Here is a 20137-nt window from a genome sequence, read left to right as displayed (position 1 = left end):
ACTTTGAACTGTGTACATAACACAAATAATTTCTATTTCCTTGAAAAATCTCCTATAATTACTCAAATAAGAAACAGATCATTGCACTGCATATTTAAAATAGGAACAAAATCATATAAAAACATAAATTCATAAACTAATAAAAACATATATGAAAACAAAAAATCAGATTTAAATTAATTATATATTTAGATATATTTCTTTACAATTTGAATAGAGGACAAAGATATATGTTCTTAATGATCAAAGTTGTATGAACGTTTCTTTGTTTTGTATGAAAAGATGTATATTTAGATGGGGGGGGGGGGTAACACTGTACTTATTCACCATCTAGAAGCAGTTCTATAGACACACACCTTATTCATGATCTCTCTATTATCTTATCCACAGACAACAGCTAATAGTGGGTAAATATGGGGTAAACGGAGAGAAAGACTGACTCATTAAATATTTATAATCCTGCAGTCTCATCCATTCAGTTGTGCTAAGCACTGTCAAATACAAATGCAGCATCCACCATTCTGGGAGCAATAGCCTTCATTTCAAAAGAACGATTGTATTTTACCTCTCAATGGCTCATACAGGCAACAGGAAGAGCTACCAGGGGCAGCAAACATCCGTCAAAAAGAAATCAAGGATAAGCTAAATTAATTTATGACTAAGATATGGTTTATCTCTGCATTGAATGAATCCGGGTCATGCTGTTCTGATCTTTCCTACTCTCTCTGTCACTATTCCCCCCTAAACTTGTTTTTTTAAACATGCGTGCCTGTCTGACCTCTGTTATGCAACATGTTCTGTCTTGCTGAGGCTCCTCATTATGCAACCAGTTCTACTGAAAGACAGGCCATGAGAAAAATCAATGTCTGTTATTCTAATTTTATAGCAAAGGTTAATCTGTCCTTTCTAACCTTTTCAATTTAGCATGGATATACTATTAAATTGTCATTAAAAACCTTACTTGGCTTGTTTATTCGAGTAATCTGCTTTATTGATTTATCGGCTCACCAGCCATGAAATTAATGTATTAGCCTCAATATGGAAAATCTTTCCTGTTAAGAAGACCTTTGACTTCTGTTCAGACAGATAGATATCCAAGTTTCCAAGTTTAATGATCATGCACCCAATTGGACGAAACAGAAGTAGTGCAAAACAGCAATACAGTTATAAAATAGACCATACACTTTTTGGACAAGGTATAAATAAATAAACATACTTGATAATGCACAAAATGTACAGAGAGTTTACTCTCAATATACTAAAACAGTAGCCTATAACACAACAGTGTATAATGAGTATTGCAGCCTCTACGCGGATCTAGATTATTTATTTTAAAAAAGGTAAACTTGTGCTCAGCTAAAGGGTAAAAATAAAAAAGCCAATTTATTAATTTACTGTATACTGCATCGTAAACATATCAGCTTGTGTCGATGAACTCCACCCCACCCGACAAGGGTCAGTGAGTTAAACTCGCCTATCAAACGTCAGTCACTTCTTCCACCAATCATATGCGTTCAGAAAACGCAAAGAGGAGGGAACAGTTGTCCACATCATCAACTCCTTCCTCATTTTTATTTCCTACAAAGTCACCTTCTCAACGCTATTTTAGCCTATAAATCTTTTTTAGTTTGTTTGTTTAAACAAGTACACATACTTGAATAATTGAGAGACGTGATAGTTTTAACCCTGACACCTCGACAAAGTTATTTTAAGAAATGGTGTACTACAGTCAACAGTGTCGCATTACCCGGGCTTCAGATCCGCGTGCATGCAACGCTAAACATAACATGGGCACGTCAGCGCGGAGTTAACGTTTCTCGGTACAGCCGTACAGAGAAGGATGGATTTTTATCTTTAAACTCAGGTAACTGTTACTTTATTATGTTTTGAATTACTTTATAATTACCGGACTTGGCACCGAATGCACGCTATTCATTTCGTTTTACTCAATACTTTTCGTTTTCGCGTAGTAAACAGTGAGCGTCTCAAAACCTCACTGGGCTCCCTATATAGATAGCATTTTAGGCGCGTGGTTAGAACCGGTTAGAACGTAACAATGTTGTCTATGTAAGCAGCTTACTGTGTTTGAGAAACACCCTCGGACACCGGTTGTTGTTGTCTCTGACAGTAACCGGCTTCAGCCGGTTCAGACCGTGTGATTTTGCTTCCTCTACTAAAGCAGTTGAGTTTCATCGCATGTGTTTAAACCGGTTGTTCAACTCTCTTAAGATCGTTTTTTACATTCAAGAATCTGTCATAATATTAATTTTCTAATATTGTCATCAGGGGCAGTTATATATTTCCGTTGATGTTTAAGGCGTGATTTAAAATTCAATATAATTCAAATACATGTATAATGTAATGGGATCTTAAAGAACCAGGAGCAGATTTTTCACTGCAGTTCTGCTGGCAGGTATTAGAACACAGAGGAAATCCAGATCAACTAATGCTGTTTACATCGCTTAGATTTGTTTTGCATTGGGAAACATGTGTTTCTTTCCCTCTGTGTTTTAGGTCTCTTCATTCTTATCTCCATTTGCCTGTGTGTCAGTCATGGACAGCACTAGTGTGACTCTGACTGTGAGAGGGACCACAGCACGACCAGGTAAGTTAAACAATTCAATAAATGAGTATTGTTTACACTTTTTTTAAGGTGTCTGTTACAGTGTAATTATACATTTAAATACTGAGTAATAATAATTAATAAGAAGTAGGTTAATGGATTAGGATTAAGGCATGGTTTAGGGTTACTTGCATGTAGTTATGCACAATTTGAATTACTATAGTAACTACATGTAACGTGTAACAAGGACACTGAAAAGTAAAAGTAACAATATTGTCAATTAGAGGTTCAACTGTGGAATAAGGATTCGTTTTGGCCACTTACAGGATATGATGAAGTTAAAGCTGCACTGTAATCTCTAAAAGATTATGGATAAAAACAATCAATATGGTCTAATTAAAATTCTATACATTTTACTTTGGAATCGTTTGGAGTTTGTTCAATTGCTGAATACGAGTCTTAATATCCCGTCTAAAGCAAATGTTATGTTTTGTTTTGCTGTTTGAATAATTTTGAGATAATTTAGATTAAAGGCAAACATAAGTTACAACATGATACTTTAATCATAGATCTTTGAGTTTGAACTTGATGACACAAGTATTTCCACAAAGGATGACATGCTACCCCTAGTCCATTGTATCGAACCAATTTTAGTGTTTTATGGTTGTAACTATGTAAAGCATTAAATCATGTAATAATGTGTCAATAGTAATAATGAAATGTATAGTATTTTACATTCACTGTGTATGTATTCATTTTAATTGATCCAAAATGACTTTCAAATGAGAAGTACAAGCTGCTGTTTTTTTTAAATAAAATATTATTATAAAGTATTTATAAAGCATTACCAATTAAAATGTAATTATATGTAAGAATAAGAAAGTAATGTTTAGTAAATATTAAGTGGTCTTCAGTCAATATTAACTTTGAGATGGATTAGTAATCTTTTTACTACATTTACATTAGTGCATAATGTAATCATTTGGTATAATAGTAATACAGAAATGTGTTGTTATTAAGTTAATATTGAGCACGTCCACATGTATTTGTATTTATTTATTGTTATTGTTGTGAAATTTTACAAGTGTTGACATATGATACTTAAAGGCAGGGTAGGCGATTTGTTCCAGAAATATTTTTTTTAATGCCGGTTGAAAGTCTCTTCTCTTCTTCTATATCTTCTGTGGAAGGTGTAGGACCATAAAATTTCCATACAATTGCATTCGGTCCTACATGCCTGTCAACATAAGTATTTTCATACCTCCGCACACCTGCTCACACAGACATTACATGTCATCAGCGCGTTTCAAGCCATAAAGAGATAGACAGAAATCAGTCGCAGAGGACAACAAACAAACAGCATCTGCCTTTTACAGTTCCTCCTGAACCAAAACAATGAGTTTATGCTGCGTTCACTCCATAACTAGCGTAATTTGGTAAAGATGGAAACCTTTGACGTTATATCTGAGTGGTTCTTGACTCGAAATGTATGTGTTTCAATGGCAACACTATCAGTGCTGAAAAGAATCTGCAGCAGTCAGGTGACACAGGTCAGAGCTCTTTAAGTTATGTTCATTATTATTGTAATGTTATGTGCTTTGAGACATGAGACAGTTTAACGACGGCTCTCGTGACACTTTGTTTGCTCCCTGCTGTACTCGTGCATGTGTTTTGAAGGACTGCCGCTTTGTAGACCTTTTCAAAGCTAGCATGTTATAGCAAGCCTCTGTGAAAATAACATTATATCGCCTGGAGACACATTCCTTTGCTTAACACACAGGAGAGAAATAATAAAGTATTTTGTCTTTTTTTCTGTATCAGGTGAGGTGATAGCAGTGGTTGGCAGTTGTGAAACCCTGGGCAGCTGGTTTCATCAAAAAGCCGTGACCCTACAGCCAGCGGAGGAGGATGGGTACATTTGCAATGCCATCTTATGTTTGCCTTTCAGCACAATCACAGTTACCCTTGACCAACGTATTTATCTTCTGTGTTCTGCTTGCTTGTCTCGTCTCACCCCAGCACCCTGTGGAGAACTACCATTCAGGTTCCTAGAGGGTGTGAAACCAAATATCGCTATTTCAAGGGATTCTTTTTTGAATCTAAGGTGAGATCTTTTCCTAGTAAACAAACACCATATAAGGTATAAATAGTCTTTAGATGTCCGATGGTGAATTGATTTCCCAACACCTTTAAAGAGCAGTCTCAACTTTATGTATTTATAGATATTGTTTATAACATCTTTTTTTTTATCTTTCATAAAGACTCATCATAATCTATGCAGTATCTACTGATGTTGTATAAACTTTTGTGATATTCATGATGATTATATCCAAAGGTTTTATTATGCATGTATGACTGCAGATTATCTTTAGAGAGTTTTTACGCATGTGGAATAAGGGCTTTCTTTTATCCATCATTGGTTCTTAGGGTACTTTAAGAGTTTACGTAGCTTAAAGATTTTGAAATTCTTCTGTGTGTGTGTGGGGGGGTTTCCAGGTTTTTCCAGGTTCAAGGTCAGCTAAAAGAGATTAACAGCTGTGATGAGACTCAGTTCTTGGTAGTTTCGGTTAGGTTTTTTTTTTTTTCCTGGAGAATGAAGTTTCTGGAACAGTGGCTGCAGGTTTCCTGCGAGCTCCTCCTTGCTGTGTCTCTCATACATAATATTTACACATCAACTATCTCACAGCCAGAAATATTCTTTTAAAATTTAGAAGCAGAATGAACAAGAACAAGATTTAAGAATTAAGAACAATTTTCTCATAGTTAAGCGTATCAGCAAACTATTAGAGGAAAACTAATCTTGTTAAATAACATTTTAAGCTAAATTATAAGTACAGGGATTTTCAAAGCATTTTTTAACATATTAAATAACCTGGAGATCTCTAGTTAAACATTGAAAAATGCCAATTTGTTTCTTCTGACTTATTGGTCCACTTTTCAGATGTCAACCAACTGGCTGGCTGGCAAGAAAGTGGTGAATATGCATCATGTTCTTTTTTCAGGAGAGAAACCTTGGTTTGAATGGCCAAAGTGGGCTTTGTTTTATCTGTCCATAATCTTAACCCCCATTTGGAATTACAGAAAGATGGTGGTCCATGTCAAGTCATAGTCAATAGATGGGAGACCCATCAGATGCCACGCTCAATGAGTCCCTCAGGTATCTGATCCCAGAATAGTGCACGTGTCTAATGAACCCCTAGACTTCATGCTTACCACGTTCAGATCAGTTTGTCCCCTTTAACTCTAAGCATACATTATCAACACATGTTGACTTCAACTTTTTAAAGACAACAAGAAAAATTCCCAACACATTTCCCATTTGTAATATGATGTATTTCCAAGTGAATGAATTTAGTGGGAAGTAATCTGACTTGGGACTTGTATCTCTCAGATCATTACTGGAACTCAAAGGGGTCTGATTGTTGCTAGTAAAAATACTTTTTCCCTGCCTGCATTATTTTCTTTAGACAATGCATCAATGAATCATGCACAATAAAACCAGCAACATGTAAATAACCCTCTAATACCCTGCCCAGCACCGTCTAGGTTAACTATAGACCCAAAATAGTCCAGCTAGGAGTAACCCACTTCTAGCCAAAATAACCTTGAATTTGGTTACATGTCGTTTTTACCGAATAACTTAACTTAAAGTCAACAGTGATTACAAGATGTTTGGTTTCATTTCTTTGTTATCTGTTATCTTCTTTGTTACATGTTATCTAATTGATCACTAGTCTATTTTTGGGCTATAGTTAGACGTCTGGTAAATTTTCACTGACAGCCCAAATTTTGCCTTGTTTTAGACTAGATGTCAGGCCTATGTTTGGACAGCTATTATATGTCTTTTAAACTTCATTTCTTGCTGGGCGGTCTTGTTGTGCATGAATCATGCATGTTGCATGCTCTAAAGACAATGCATTTTTTTTATTTCATGTTGTCTTTAATGTTGATTTCAGTGTTATTTGTCATGGACAGATGTAATGACAATAAAAGCCACTCTGGGGAACCTAATGGATCAATTATTAGCAACCATAATATCTAGTGGGCTATTACCCGTCTTAGACAAACAGAGCAAAGCTGTTTCTGCTGGCGCATTCCTGGGTTTAATTAGCAATGCATTTTTTGCTAATCTTGCCACTTTACATTTTGGGTTTTAATTCTTTGAAAAAAAGTTTTAACTCAAAATAATTTTTAGTTAGTTTTTACACTTAAAATGTTTTTTTTTAAAAATTAATACACACACATTTAGCATTCCTTTATTTGTGTGCACAACACACATTTAACACATGTATTTAACAAACTATTCAAAACAATACATTTTAAGGGCATCTACACTCTTTTTAGTTTAGTTTTTTAGTTTTTGCTAGGCAGGATCTATAAGTTTAATCATGTAACTGTTTGTTCCAGATGTTAGCATTTCTTTGCGCTTGTGTTGCCACAAAAACAATTTGCTTGCATGGTAATACTTATGTTAAATTATGCACTTTTTATTATTATTTAACTTTTTAAATTATTTAATTAAGATGCATTTAACCAGTTTATAATCTCTAGTGTTCTTCTTAAATTCTTCTAACATAGCCAGTTTTGCGTGCATAGAATATAGGCTACAAGTGTGTAGAGCTCCATCCAGTACAGAGCAAACTAAAGACTTATTTTATCTTTACATTTTGATTCTTTAAGAATTAAACCAGGAAATGAATGTCTCATGTCGGCACTAGAAAGTGTGTTGGTGTCTGTTTACTTTGTACTTGTGACTATCTCTTGTAGCATGAGTGTTTGACCTTCCATATTCATTTTTGTTCTCGTCTTGCAGAACCAGAGCTCGTGATTGACGATGGACACTTTGGAGTCCATAGTAAGTTTGACAATTGAAATTACTTAAACACAAGTTTGAATGCACTCACACCTCAAATTCAAACTAAATTTGTATATCTTGTTTTAACATGCAAATATAATTTGTTTCATGTGCAGATGGTGTTGAGTGTGAGGACTCTGGCTGGTTGACGTGCCAGACAGAAATTCGTCTCAGGCTTCATTACTCCGTGAAACCTCCAGTATCTATTACTAAGAATAAATTTAAGAAATCACGCTTCAGGTAACATCCTTCACAGAAGACAGAACACATATGTTATCCTACAAATTAGCTCAGAAACATTTAAGGCTTGTTCAGACTGTCAGTCCAAATCTGATTTTTGTGCATATCCGATTGGATTCCGATCCTATTTAGCATGTGTGAACGGCAAAAAATGTTTACAAATCACATGCATTCATATGTGGTTTGAAATCCTATTCAAATCTAATTTCTGGAAATCCATTCAGTCTTAACCGATTTCGCATAGCTTTTTTTTAACTTGTATGTCACTTTCTCACGCCACGACTGCAACATTGTTGCAGAAAACATTGTTGTTAATGCGCAGGTCATGCAGAAAATAGAATACAATGGAGACATCTCTGCAGTCCAGTGAATGAATGAATGAATGAGGCATTTATATAGCGCTTTCATATGTATTGATGAGGTGTCTTCACTTCTTTCACTGTGCGGCAGAGAGGGCAGCACGAAAGTCAGCTGTTTCTGTCTCCGTTTCTGTCGCTGATTCATTAGTAGCCCAGCGCTGCTGCTACACATTGTCATGTTCTTCTAAGACAACATTGAAAACCCCTCCATGTTGTTTTTGCTATACCAACGCAACATCATTGCCATGGAAAGAAAATGCAGATATTTGAAAAAGGCAAATTTCTTTATAAAGGTCTTATTTATAAGTTCTTATAAGGTCTGTTAGAATCACATCAAAAACAATTGACTGAACAAATAGATTTCTTTTTATATCAGATAATTAATGTAGGGATGTACAATTTTGCAAGCATGTAGTAGAGCTTTTTACAATTCAAACAGTATACGTTCTTCTAGAACAAGTACTAAACATTTATTTGTCTTTTTGATTTCACATTATACAGTTTTGATGCATGATTTCACTTTTCAAGAACATGCTTAAATATAATTTACTCAATTAATGGCTGTTTTAGATTGAAGCTGATGCTGGAAGGTATTGAGGAAGAAGAGGAGGAAAGCCCTTCAACATGGCATGAGATGATCACCACACTGGAAACCAGTATGATCAGTGATGTCGAATGTCAGTCTCGTCATTCCCAGCCAGAATGTGGATACTCCCTGATACCCTCCAAGTGGACAGAATACAGCATTCACACCATGGACCCCGACAACCTAGAGCTCACCTTTGAGTTCTTTGAGGTGCGTGAACGATGGTCTTTTGTGTTGCTTCATATAAAGATTATGACCACAACTATATCAGAGAGCATTTTTATGCTTTTTTTAATTGATTGACATAAATTCTGCATGGAACCTCTAAGTGAATCATGACAGTTTTATCCTGTCTTTGTGGTTTAGGAGGACTTGAGTGAGGCTGTGGTTCAGGGCGATTCCCATCCAGGCTACGTGGGCACCTCATGCCTCTTGTCGTCCTCCTTTGTGGAGAGCGGCAAAGATTTGGGTGTGGTTACCCTGCCCATCATGAGCCGAAACGGCAGACAGACTATTGGAAAAGTCAGAGGTATAATCTGTACCACAAATGCACTGGTGTTATTTTGTCTGGTCTCATTTGTTTTACACCATCAAACTAATGTACATTCCTGTTGCCCATGATGTGATCTGTTCTTTCGCTGCTTGCACACAACATTTGCCTCTGTAAACATTTCACAGACAGTAAATATAGTCATGTTGGCAATATCCGCCCTGCTTGAATTGTTGCTTAGTAGCTAGATAATGTTATTACATGCCTGTCATTTATTGATGTGCTAATGTTTAACCAAAAAGTGTTGACTTTACTGAAGAGAACCCATTAAATAAAGTAAATGCTTTTGTTCTTGATGCAATGTCAGTGGATTACCTGGTGACGCGTCCTATCCCAGGCCTTCAGTGTGACATGAGTCAGTCTTTTGCCAAATACTGGAAGAAAAGGAGCGCTTTGCATGTAGGACACAGAGGAGCAGGGAGCACACATGCTGCCAAGTGAGTAGCAAAAGTGTGGTTGTTGTGATACAAGAGTCCTCAGCCTGTCCACTTGGATTTAGTGTTTGTCCTTATGGGTAGGCCCACGAGGCGTCAGGAAACCATAATAAGCACACCTGACTTTGCTGCACAAAACAAACCATGAAAAAAGTACATGTTTAACACAGAGAAATATGTTGCTCTTGTATTTCAGGCATCACAAGATCAGAGAAAACACAATTGTCTCATTTCTAAGTGCAGCCAACCATGTGAGTGTAAATAAAGACTGCAACTGCACCAAAAATGCATAAAGTTTTGTTAAATAATATGAAAGGCTAAAGCATATCTGTTTTGTTTTCATCACAGGGAGCAGCTTATGTAGAGTTTGATGTTCATCTATCTAAAGATTTAGTTCCTATCGTGTACCACGACCTCACCTGCTGTATTTCTACTAAAAAGGTAACAATGGCATTTGTCTCACTTGGTGCAGTGAGAATTTACTTTATAAAATATAATTTGAACGACTCCCATTGTGTCCTTCAGTACAGCTTTTGATTTCACTCTGACTGAAGACTTCCTACTTACAAATTTTTAAATTCAGACTTGAACACTGATTTAAATTGCAAAGCATAAAAAAGAAAGATGTCTTCTTCAACTTTTAAAATTGTTTGTCCTTTTATAGAAGAATGACAATAATTCATTGGTGTTGTTCGAAGTTCCCGTCAAGGATCTTACGTTTGATCAACTTCAGCTTTTAAAAGTAAGACTTATATCAGATTCCTTAACCTTGTTTGAACAATGAAATTAAATTACCTCCATGCTGATGTTGATGGGTATGTATGTGTTTGTCTTTTCAGGTGGCCCATACAACTGCCATGGAAGTTCATGATGACAAAGGTACAATTGCCCCATTAATTCATGTCACTAAGTGCAATATGATCAGTTATCATATTTAACGACAACTGATGTTTTATCCCTATTTCACTTATCATTAGTTAATATAGGATATGGTAGCCCATAAAAGAGAAGTGTTTTCTGATAATGATAAAAAAAAACCTGGCTGATTTACCGGTATTGCATAATTTGCAATACATAGGATAGTTCATTAATAAGCACACAGTATTGTACTTGAAGAAAAAAGTTCAAATACTTAGTTTGCTGTAAATCAGTGTTTTATTTTTGATGCTAATAGCTTTAAAAATACTTGCCAAACACAGGCCTCTGTTTAGCTGTATTGAGCTAAATAAACAGTTGAATAGATACAAATGATTGCTTTTGTGGTGTTGTTTTGTCTAGACTTGCAAGATGAAGAGGAGTATATATATGAGCACCAGCCTTTCCCTTCCCTTTCACAGGTGTGACACCTTGATCTTTTCTTTTCATGTAAATGTGTGTTTTTATTGCAAATGATGGTCAATAATAAAAAAAGTTGCTCCAAACAAACAAATATTATATATATATAAACCACAATTATAAACAATATTAAAAATATATATGTGAGATAAAATTAAATTACCTCAAGATTTATTTTATATATATATATATATATATAATACAGTATATATGTTTATTTATTTATTTATTTATTTTTTCGTTTACTTTTTATAATTGTGGTTTAAATATATCATTATTTTTTTAGCAACTTTTTTTTACTACTGACCAAAAGATTTTACAACATTGTGATAAATGTTTGTTTATATCGCCCACCCATACTGCTTGGTTAACTTCTCTTCTCGTTTGACATTCCAGATATTCAATTCTGTTCCAGAACATGTGGGATTCAACATTGAGCTGAAGTGGATCTCTCAGTTTAAGGTTTGTGTTGCCTCAAGCGATGTGTGATGGTTTGATCTCTGTGTTAACGGAGAAAGAAAATACCCTCATCATATCTGTTCCTCCAAACAGGATGGCTCCTGGGATGCAAAACTCTCCACCTACTTCAACATGAATCAGTTCTTGGACATCATTCTCACATGCGTGCTGAAGGAAGCCGGCAAAAGGAGGATAGTCTTCTCATGTTTTGATCCTGATGTTTGCACAATGTAAGAGGCCTAGTTCACATGCATATTTTGACGATGATGCACTGATTAGGAAAATATATACATTCACGGAAACATTTACAGTCTCATTTGTTAACATTGATAAATATAAACTAACAAGGAGAAATATATTTTTACAGCATTTATTAACCTTTTTAATGTTAGTTAATACAAATTTTCATATTCATGTTAGTTCACACTGCATTAACTAATGTTACCAGATACCATGGTTGATATTAATTTTTTTTTTAGTCAATGCTTAGATCAACATGAACTAAGATTAGAAGTATTATTTATTGTTAGTTCATGTTAACTAATGTAGTTGTCTAATAATAACAAATTAAACCTTATTGTAAAGTGTTACCATTTTTAATACTCTTAAAATTAAAGGTTCCAAAAGGTTTTTTTTTCCGTAGTGATGCCATAGAAGAACAATTTTGGGTTCTCCAAAGAAATTTTCTTAAAAGAACCATTTTTTTCTTAGTGTAAAAACAAAATTTTAATAATCCAAAAATCCCTTTTCAGCTAGAACGAATCTTTTGTGCAATCAAAAGGTTCCATGGATGTTATGGAACCATATAGAAACTTATAGAAAACAATAAAGAAACTTTATTTTTAAGACTGTAGGGCAGCCATTTTTAAACACAAAATAAACCAACAATGTATTTCTTGTTTAAAATGTATTTGCACAATAAGTTCAGGGACATTTATTAAGAAAGTAAATAGTCAATCCTGATTACATTGTGTTTAAGGTGCAGTAATATCTGTTCTCTTCATCAGGGTGAGGAAAAAGCAGAACAAATACCCCATCCTATTTCTGACCCAAGGAGTGACAGACCTCTACCCTGAACTCATGGACATCCGCTGTCAGAGCACTAAGATCGCCATGAGCTTTGCCCAGAGTGAGAACATACTGGTGAGAGAACGCACACAGCCAGATGGTGCAATAGCACAGCTGTTGATACTTCAGAACATAGTTATGAAATAGCGTGGTGAGATGCCCAGTTAGTCAAATGTATTGAACTTTGAAGTGAAAGAGATCTAATCATGTTTTTCTGCTTCCGTGAGTTTTGTTTAAACTGCAAGAGGAATGTGGCTGTTTTGTTTTCTTTAAATTGGTGCCATGTCAAATTTCATCACAAAGACTAAACAGCTTGCTGAAATAGCTTTTGTATGCGCTCACAGGGAATCAGCGCCCACGCTGATGAGCTCTTGAGGAACATGGAGTTCATCAGAGAGGCTCAGTCCAAAGGACTAGTGGTCTTCTGCTGGGGCGACTATAACAACGACCATGAGAACAGGATGAAGTTGAGGGACCAGGGAATTGATGGCCTCATATATGACAGGTGGGCTATGATTTGTCTTTGGTTCCTTGCATGTTTACTATGTTTATTGATTAATGTTTATTTTTCCCTCTCTGGTCCAAATATGTGGCATGTCATATTGATTACATATTGTTACTCATTCATATGTGAAAATCAAATCAAATAGTCAGAGGTGATTTACAAATAAAAGTCATAAAGGAACAGAAGCAATAGCAGCCTGTTTAATTCTAACGGCCGCTTCACACCGCAAGTATGAGCAGCGCATATTTTTTCGGCTTGCATGTTAACCAATGAGTGCATTCTCACCGGATCTCATGAGCAGCAGTGAAGTGGGGGTTTCGATGTCGGGTCTACTTTTGCTGCGCTACTCAAGCTCAATTAATGTGAAAGCACACTTTTGATGGTATAAATAAATATGAATTCACACAAAAAGTACCCAAAATGCACAGAATAATCATGTCTAATGTGTTTTAACAAGAACTTGAGTAGGCTATGTCAGAAAAGAAAATGAAGAATCAAAAATATTTATAGAAGATTTACCAATTTAAACTTGTTTTTAATTATTCCGTTTGGGTGAAAGTATGGTGTATTATAAAAAAACTAAAGTATACTAGCCAGAAAACATGATATATAAACTTACTTTTTGTTTATATAATACACAGACAGGTTTATAGGCTAGCACTACCCACATCAAATATGGGGGGATATCCGCAGTTTGCTGTCTTGAATTAAATTTAAAAATTTATAAATTTATATATATTGTGGAGACAATGTTGAAAGAGTAATCATCAACTAGATGCATAATGCATCAGCCAACAAGAGGTGATGTTGTCATAGTAAATTTGATTCCATGTTTACTCTTTCAACACCATTAATGCCCATGTCAGCCTGTATGTGAATTTCTGTGGAAATGACTGGTTTATGGGTGTTCCCTGATAGTTCAGGCATATCAGCACATGTCTAAGTGCAACTGTGTTTTATTCTGGGTAAAGGTTAAACTAATTAACTAATCAATGATGATATATCTATATACTATGATGATATATCTATCTATATATATATACACAAACACACAATACAACATTTATTTTTAAAATTTATTCTTCAAAAACAGCTAGGTTTTACAGAACACACTTCCACCGAACAATTACAGATGTTGAGGTTTTACATAACATGCTGTGCTTGCTGTTTTTTTTGCAGTTTCTGACAGTTCAGCTGATATTTGTTCTGGGGTTTTGTTCCTTCTCCACTGCAGTAAAACCCCTAAAGAGCCGCTCGGAGAAACTGATTCCTTGTTTTTTTTAAAGAAATAGTTCACCCAAAAATCAAATCCGTGTTCTTCCCTCTGTTCATTCCAAACCTGTATGATTTTCTTAAGTTTTAGTTTGTCATTTATTTAGTGTTAATTATGTTTGATTACATTTAATATTTTTTATTTTTTCTGTTTTATATATATATATATATGCACACACACACACACACACACACACACACACACACATTAGTTTACATGTTTTATGGGAACTTCCCATAGACATTATGATTTTTATACTGTACAAACTGTATAGTTTATCCCCCTACACTAAACCTACCCCTAAACCTTACCATCACACAAAACTTTCTGCATTTTTACATTTTCAAACCACTTAATTTAGTATGATTTATAATGAATCTATAACCAGATGATTATATGCTGTATTGACTCTTTCCATATCTTTTCTTTCACTTTTTGAATATTTCTCACATCATTTTATGGTCATTTGCCTCTTTTTTCAGAATACATGAATGCTAGGTGCCAAATTCCAATGCTTCAACTTCCTCTGATACCAGTAATGTCTTCTGTTTCCCGGTTGTGTTTTTTTTTTTTTTTTGCAATTGGCTGCTGCCTGACAGATCATGCTCCCAGACTAGCACCAAGAGAAACTGTAGTGTCTTACAGCAATGATGTGAAGCAGTAAAACTGTAGATTTAAAATTTTTGAGTGGCTTGTATTCAGATTATTCAGTTCTGGGTTAAGGTTCAGCTGCCTGTTATATCATTCTGAGCATTTGAGACTTCCTCTTTATATTAGGTGACCTCATTTTCTTACCAGAACCCATATTACACAAATTACAGTGCAGATGTGCATTGGTTTTATTTCCACTGTGGATTTTTTTTCAGTTCTAGCCACAGTGCATTAATGAACTTCAGTGGACCTCAATGAATTAATCATTGAAGAATGAATGAATAGATGGATGGCTTTTGCTCTCAAACAAGCTTGACTGAGTATCTTGATTAAGGCATGGTAGAAAAACATAAAAAGTCTTCCAAGAGACAACGGAAATGGGCCCATCAGTATGCATAATGTTCTTAAACACACATGTATCATCTGACATCATGATGGTAGAAACATCATGGTAGAAAACATAAATATACGCATATATGCCTCTCACTTATAAAATATAGAAGTTGTCCCAGTTTCCATGAAAATCAAGTTATATCATGGAAAAAATGTTTTATATATATATATATATATATATATATATATATATATATATATATATTGACACACATATATAGAGGTATATCCATTTGGCCTGAATCAATTCGGATTTGAAATAAAATTATTTTATAAAGATGACTTGTTTTCATGTGTGTCTAATTAAATATTCTGTTTACTCTAAGGTCTTCAGCAGAAACTAAAGGCATGGTGTTGTGATGATTGTGGCAAACATGTGGATATGCTTATCATAATTTTTTTTGCTGTCAGAACCTTTGTATGAACCCCTCCGCTTCACCTCAATCTTTTTTTAAAGTGTTAGTTCACCCAAAAATGAAAATGATCCCTTAATTCACTCACCCTCAAGCCATTCTACGTGATTATGACTTTCTTCTTTCAACTGAACACAATTGGCGTAATATAAAAAAATAGCTTGGCTCTTTAAAGCTTTATAGTTGAACTGAGTATAGCCTGAGATTTTAAAGTCCAAAAAAGCGCATCCATCCATCATAAAAGTAATCCATACGGCTCCAGTGGGTTAATAAAGGCCTTCTGAAAAAACATTCCATATTTAAAACTTTATAAACTGTGATCACTGGCTTCCGGTAACAGCCGTCAAGAGTCGTAACACATTTGGTCTTTCTTTTTAATTACAGAATCTGCGAAGACAAGCTCGAGCAGTCAAACATTTTCAATGTAGAGGAACAGGTTGCTCTCAAGGAGGTCATCCAAACATGTGCCTGCTCCTCCTACAGTATTCCCTGCTGCTCCATTCCATGCACAGGGAAATCCCAGGAGAACAACGGGGAGTCGGACTCCGGACTCAGTTCCTCTTGAGAACCACACAACCAGTCTGCCTTCACTCTATGTCTGTAATCTTTCCACAATGCACCAGAAATAACGCACAAATGCACTCCGTCATTAAGCCAAAGTTCACTTAAGTCTGAGATGTTTTGGAGTAAAGTCATGTCAAAAGAATGATGTTAAGGACAATGCTAGCTTTCACTAAGGCTGTGTGTTTGCTGTATTTAGCCAATTTGCTGTATATTTGGGTGCATAAAATGATGTATAGAATGTGTATTTTGCCAGGTGCAAAATATGGTGTATAGAATGTGTATTTTGCCTTAATGCAAATATTTGTTTTATCATTCTTAATATTCTGTTATATAAGAGGATCGTGGGGATGCCTTTCTGATTTTTTTTCTCTTCAAGTATTTAATCTTTTCTCTATCTGTTAAACGAGTATTGACCATTTATGCAATTTAGTATTAGAATTTCATGAGCCACAAACAAGCATTTCATATTCATGAAAAGCTATAAATAGCTATTTTATTTAATGGCTATTATTTAACAATATTTACTAGCTAAAAGTGAGGCCTGTCTCTCTTAAAACACTGATTCTGAGGGCCTTTGTCTTAAAATGACACTCATGAACATGTATATTATTTTTTTTATCACTACTATATCCATCCACAGATTCATTAATAACTCAAACGCTGATGGTTTCAGCAGAACAAAATGAGTTATTCAGCTGTGCAATTCACACAAACTCTTCATTGTAACTGGGTATATATTGGAATGAATGTGCCTGTGTAAACCTGTCTGATGTATGTGCTGCTGAGTGTCAGCATGTATTCATACTACTTCCTCTACAGCAGGGCAGGGAAATCATGCATGTTTGCTGTTCAATTTCTCACTGGACTCCAGCAACTAGCTGTATGAATCCACACTCATTGTAGTGGATGTCACCATGCCAACGTAGACCAGAACAATGCTCTGAGAGCCAGAATAAATATATTTAATATGAATGAAATCTGTGTCTTTTGTTCGGGAAGATACCAATATCAACAATAATGTAAAACGTTTGTTGTATACTAAAGATAAGATTATGCATTATGGGTAGAAACTAGTGCACTATGGAGGATAGGAATAAAAAGTGTACACTACAACTTTAAGTTGTAAAATGGCTGACACTTCTTAAAGTGCACTATCCAGGGAAAGGGGACTTTGCATTGATAAATTATGTGATAAATTATTGTTTTTCAAGACAACAAAACCGACCACAAATGCATGATGTGAATATTTAATAAAGACCAATCATAATTTAGTATCACACTGCTATCACAAATATCACACTGCTATGGTGTCTGTCAGTTAGATTTTTAAGTCTATATAAAAAATAAAATTAATTAAAAATAAAATAATTATTATTTAATTTTCATTTTTGCCATTGTGACCAGGTCAAAATGGCAAAAAAATGATCATAATTAATTAGATTAATTTATAAATGAAACACTGATGGTTTCAGTAGAAGAAACTTGAATCTTTATTCAGCTGTGTAATTCACACAAACTCTTCATTGTAACTGGGTATATATTGGAATGAATGTGCCTGTGTAAATCTGTCTGATGTATGTGCTGCTGAGTGTCAGTGTGGTCTTGTCTCAACATGCATTCACACGCAATGGCATAAATAATCATAGTTAATTACTTAAAATAAAAAAATAATAAATAAAAAATTAACTAAACCGCTTGAATGGAATTTGTACGTTAAAGTAAGGTGACCGATTTCTAAAATAAATTTCTAGCTCAGTGAACAAAATATCATTTCAAATATCTCATTTATTATTATCTATGAATTAAAAAATGGGGTAAAAAAATAACTGGGCGATACTTCAACATTTAGTTCGACAACGTAAACTGCACACACATTTTTAAAAATAAAAATAAACGTTTTTTTTTTGGGTGTGTTTAATTTATGCTGTAGAGCAAAACGTCCGAGTATCTTCCAAGTTATGTTTGCCACAGGCCTTAATTTACTCATTAATTGAAAAACTCCTCTAAAGGCCCACTGAAGTGCCTTGAAACACCCAGCATTATTCAATATGTTGACGTAATTTCCACTGAAACAGGAAGACAGGGTGGGACATGTCGTACAGCTCCTCCCTTTTTATTAAATAGCCAATAGCGTCTCGTTTATATCACAGCTCGACCCGAGCCGTTGAGTTCAGTAAAGCCGCAGTTTCCTCCTAATCTCTAATCGTTTCTCCTCCTAATCTCCTCCATATAAGTTTTCAAATAGTGCATTCTGTGCAGAATTCAAATGAGTCCGATTTGTGTTCTGGTCTGTGCCGACACGTGCATATGACCTGCTCTGTGTATCGTTTCTCTGGACCGGAGCAGACTGTGTGGGCGGTGCGGTGGTTCACGTGACACTAACGTTAAACCAGACCTAATTCTCAATGGAAAGCATATTTACAATCGTTCCCTATCCCCTATATAGTGCACTATGTGCCATTCACCTTGTAGAAAAGAGTAAATGTGTGAACAAGTGACCAATTTCAGCCCTAGCATCTATTTATAGTGTAGGGGCGGAGATTCAGATTCCAGAGAGCATTTGATTGGACAGAAAATCTGACGAGAAGCTGAAGTGCAGAGTGATGTCATCAAAATCATTCAAGTGAGAGACTATAAGTTTTGAACACTTATATCTTCTAAATGCCAATTTTGTCATTGTTTTGAGCATAGTAGCTTATAGATAACAGTAAGACTAGCATATTCATACTAAAAGCCCCCCAAAAAAATTTTTGATTTCATGGGGACTTTAATAAAAGTCCGTAGGAAAATCTTGAGGCAACCAGTGGCGAATTTGGGATTTTGATGTTGTCACTGAACCACCAAAAAGTAGGTATTAACGATAAAACAGCACAATACCTGTAAATACAAGGTTTTCAGCAAGAATGCAAAAAAGTTTAATCTTTTATACAGGATTATTAGAAGTGTTAGAGAAAGTTGACTTCATTTAAGGGCACTGGATGTGGCATTTAAATGTTTCATGTTGAAATAATTATTTTATCCCGCACAGGTGAGGTGGCCTTTGATGTGTAATGTTATTCTGCAGCCGTGGCCTTGTCCATTCATATTTGACATTGTGCAGCTGAGCTCTTTCTATTGGTTCTACCTCCTTATTCATATAAGCAGCAAAGGAAAATTGCCAGCAAAGCTGCTCCTATCGAATCTAAAGGCTGTGTCTCAAACAATAGTGAGCGGCCGACATTCTTTGGTCACTTTGTAATGCTTTACTGTCATTTTCCACATACTGCTTTAAACAAGAGATCAGAGGAATGGAAACTAACCACCCTTTCCTGACATAATTGTATAAACAACGGAAAGGTGCATGCGATGCTTTTGATGTATTTTGTACATTACTTGAGCTTTGACAGTGTATACGCTACTATAAAGTTCCTCAGCCTGTTTCTTTCTCTCTGTTTGCACACTATGCCAGGTATACTGTTAAAAGCTTGGATTTTCACATTTGTGGTGTTATTCCTGTTATGCAGCACCTATTTATGTCCCAATATGTCTTAGTATGTTGAATTGTGATGAAAGAAAACTAATAGGCCAACTGAGCTTCTTTCAATGTTTCAGCCCTCGACTCCCTGTAGTGAACTAGTCTGCTGATTTACAATGCCATCTAGTGCTCAGTATGGAATGAGCATTATATTTTTCGTCATAATATTCTGCAGTGGCAATGTAAAGAAGCTTCCTGCTGATTATAACCCTTCATTTAAAAATGTTTTCTATAAATGCAATTTTTATCTGAGCAGTGTAAACCCATAAGGCTACAAGCCATACCAAAATTAAGCCCACATTTCCTCACACCTAAGCCTCACACACACTAACTACACTAAACCACACATCTAATTGAAGTAAAAAAAAAAGTTGA

At 35.2% G+C, this 20137-nt stretch overlaps 1 protein-coding gene across 4 annotated transcripts; it reads left to right on the top strand.

The window, feature by feature from the left end:
- The first annotated feature begins 1506 nt into the window (after nt 1-1506).
- gpcpd1 (glycerophosphocholine phosphodiesterase 1) lies at nt 1507-17225 on the top strand. 4 transcript variants are annotated; one of them, XM_077220378.1, is made up of 20 exons: nt 1507-1864; nt 2515-2605; nt 4385-4475; nt 4583-4667; nt 5645-5720; nt 7377-7418; nt 7535-7658; nt 8588-8813; nt 8970-9132; nt 9461-9590; nt 9784-9838; nt 9936-10028; nt 10252-10329; nt 10427-10466; nt 10866-10924; nt 11319-11384; nt 11475-11611; nt 12389-12524; nt 12794-12954; nt 16069-17225. In XM_077220378.1, the coding sequence occupies exons 2-20, from the start codon at nt 2554-2556 to the stop codon at nt 16247-16249; spliced, it is 1995 nt and encodes a 664-aa protein (XP_077076493.1). In that variant the 5' UTR covers nt 1507-1864; nt 2515-2553; the 3' UTR covers nt 16250-17225. The 4 variants fall into 4 exon arrangements, with proteins under 4 accessions (XP_077076493.1, XP_077076494.1, XP_077076495.1 ...); XM_077220379.1 differs by having other exon boundaries at nt 1529-2413; XM_077220380.1 differs by having other exon boundaries at nt 1538-1864; nt 5566-5720.
- The last annotated feature ends 2912 nt before the right edge of the window (nt 17226-20137 follow it).

This window comes from Siphateles boraxobius, unplaced genomic scaffold (genome assembly GCF_051911475.1).
Source record: "Siphateles boraxobius isolate OS27281-9 unplaced genomic scaffold, OSU_SipBor_1 8, whole genome shotgun sequence".
Taxonomy (NCBI): domain Eukaryota; kingdom Metazoa; phylum Chordata; class Actinopteri; order Cypriniformes; family Leuciscidae; genus Siphateles; species Siphateles boraxobius.
This window is presented reverse-complemented; position numbering and strand designations above follow the sequence as displayed.

Excerpts from the sequence above, each read along its gene's own strand:
- gpcpd1 (XM_077220378.1), top strand. The coding sequence starts at position 2,554 with ATGGACAGCACTAGTGTGACTCTGACTGTGAGAGGGACCACAGCACGA. Across the intron at positions 7,659-8,587 it reads TTTAAGAAATCACGCTTCAG|ATTGAAGCTGATGCTGGAAG; the intron begins GTAACATCCTTC and ends TGGCTGTTTTAG. Across the intron at positions 10,330-10,426 it reads ATCAACTTCAGCTTTTAAAA|GTGGCCCATACAACTGCCAT; the intron begins GTAAGACTTATA and ends TTGTCTTTTCAG.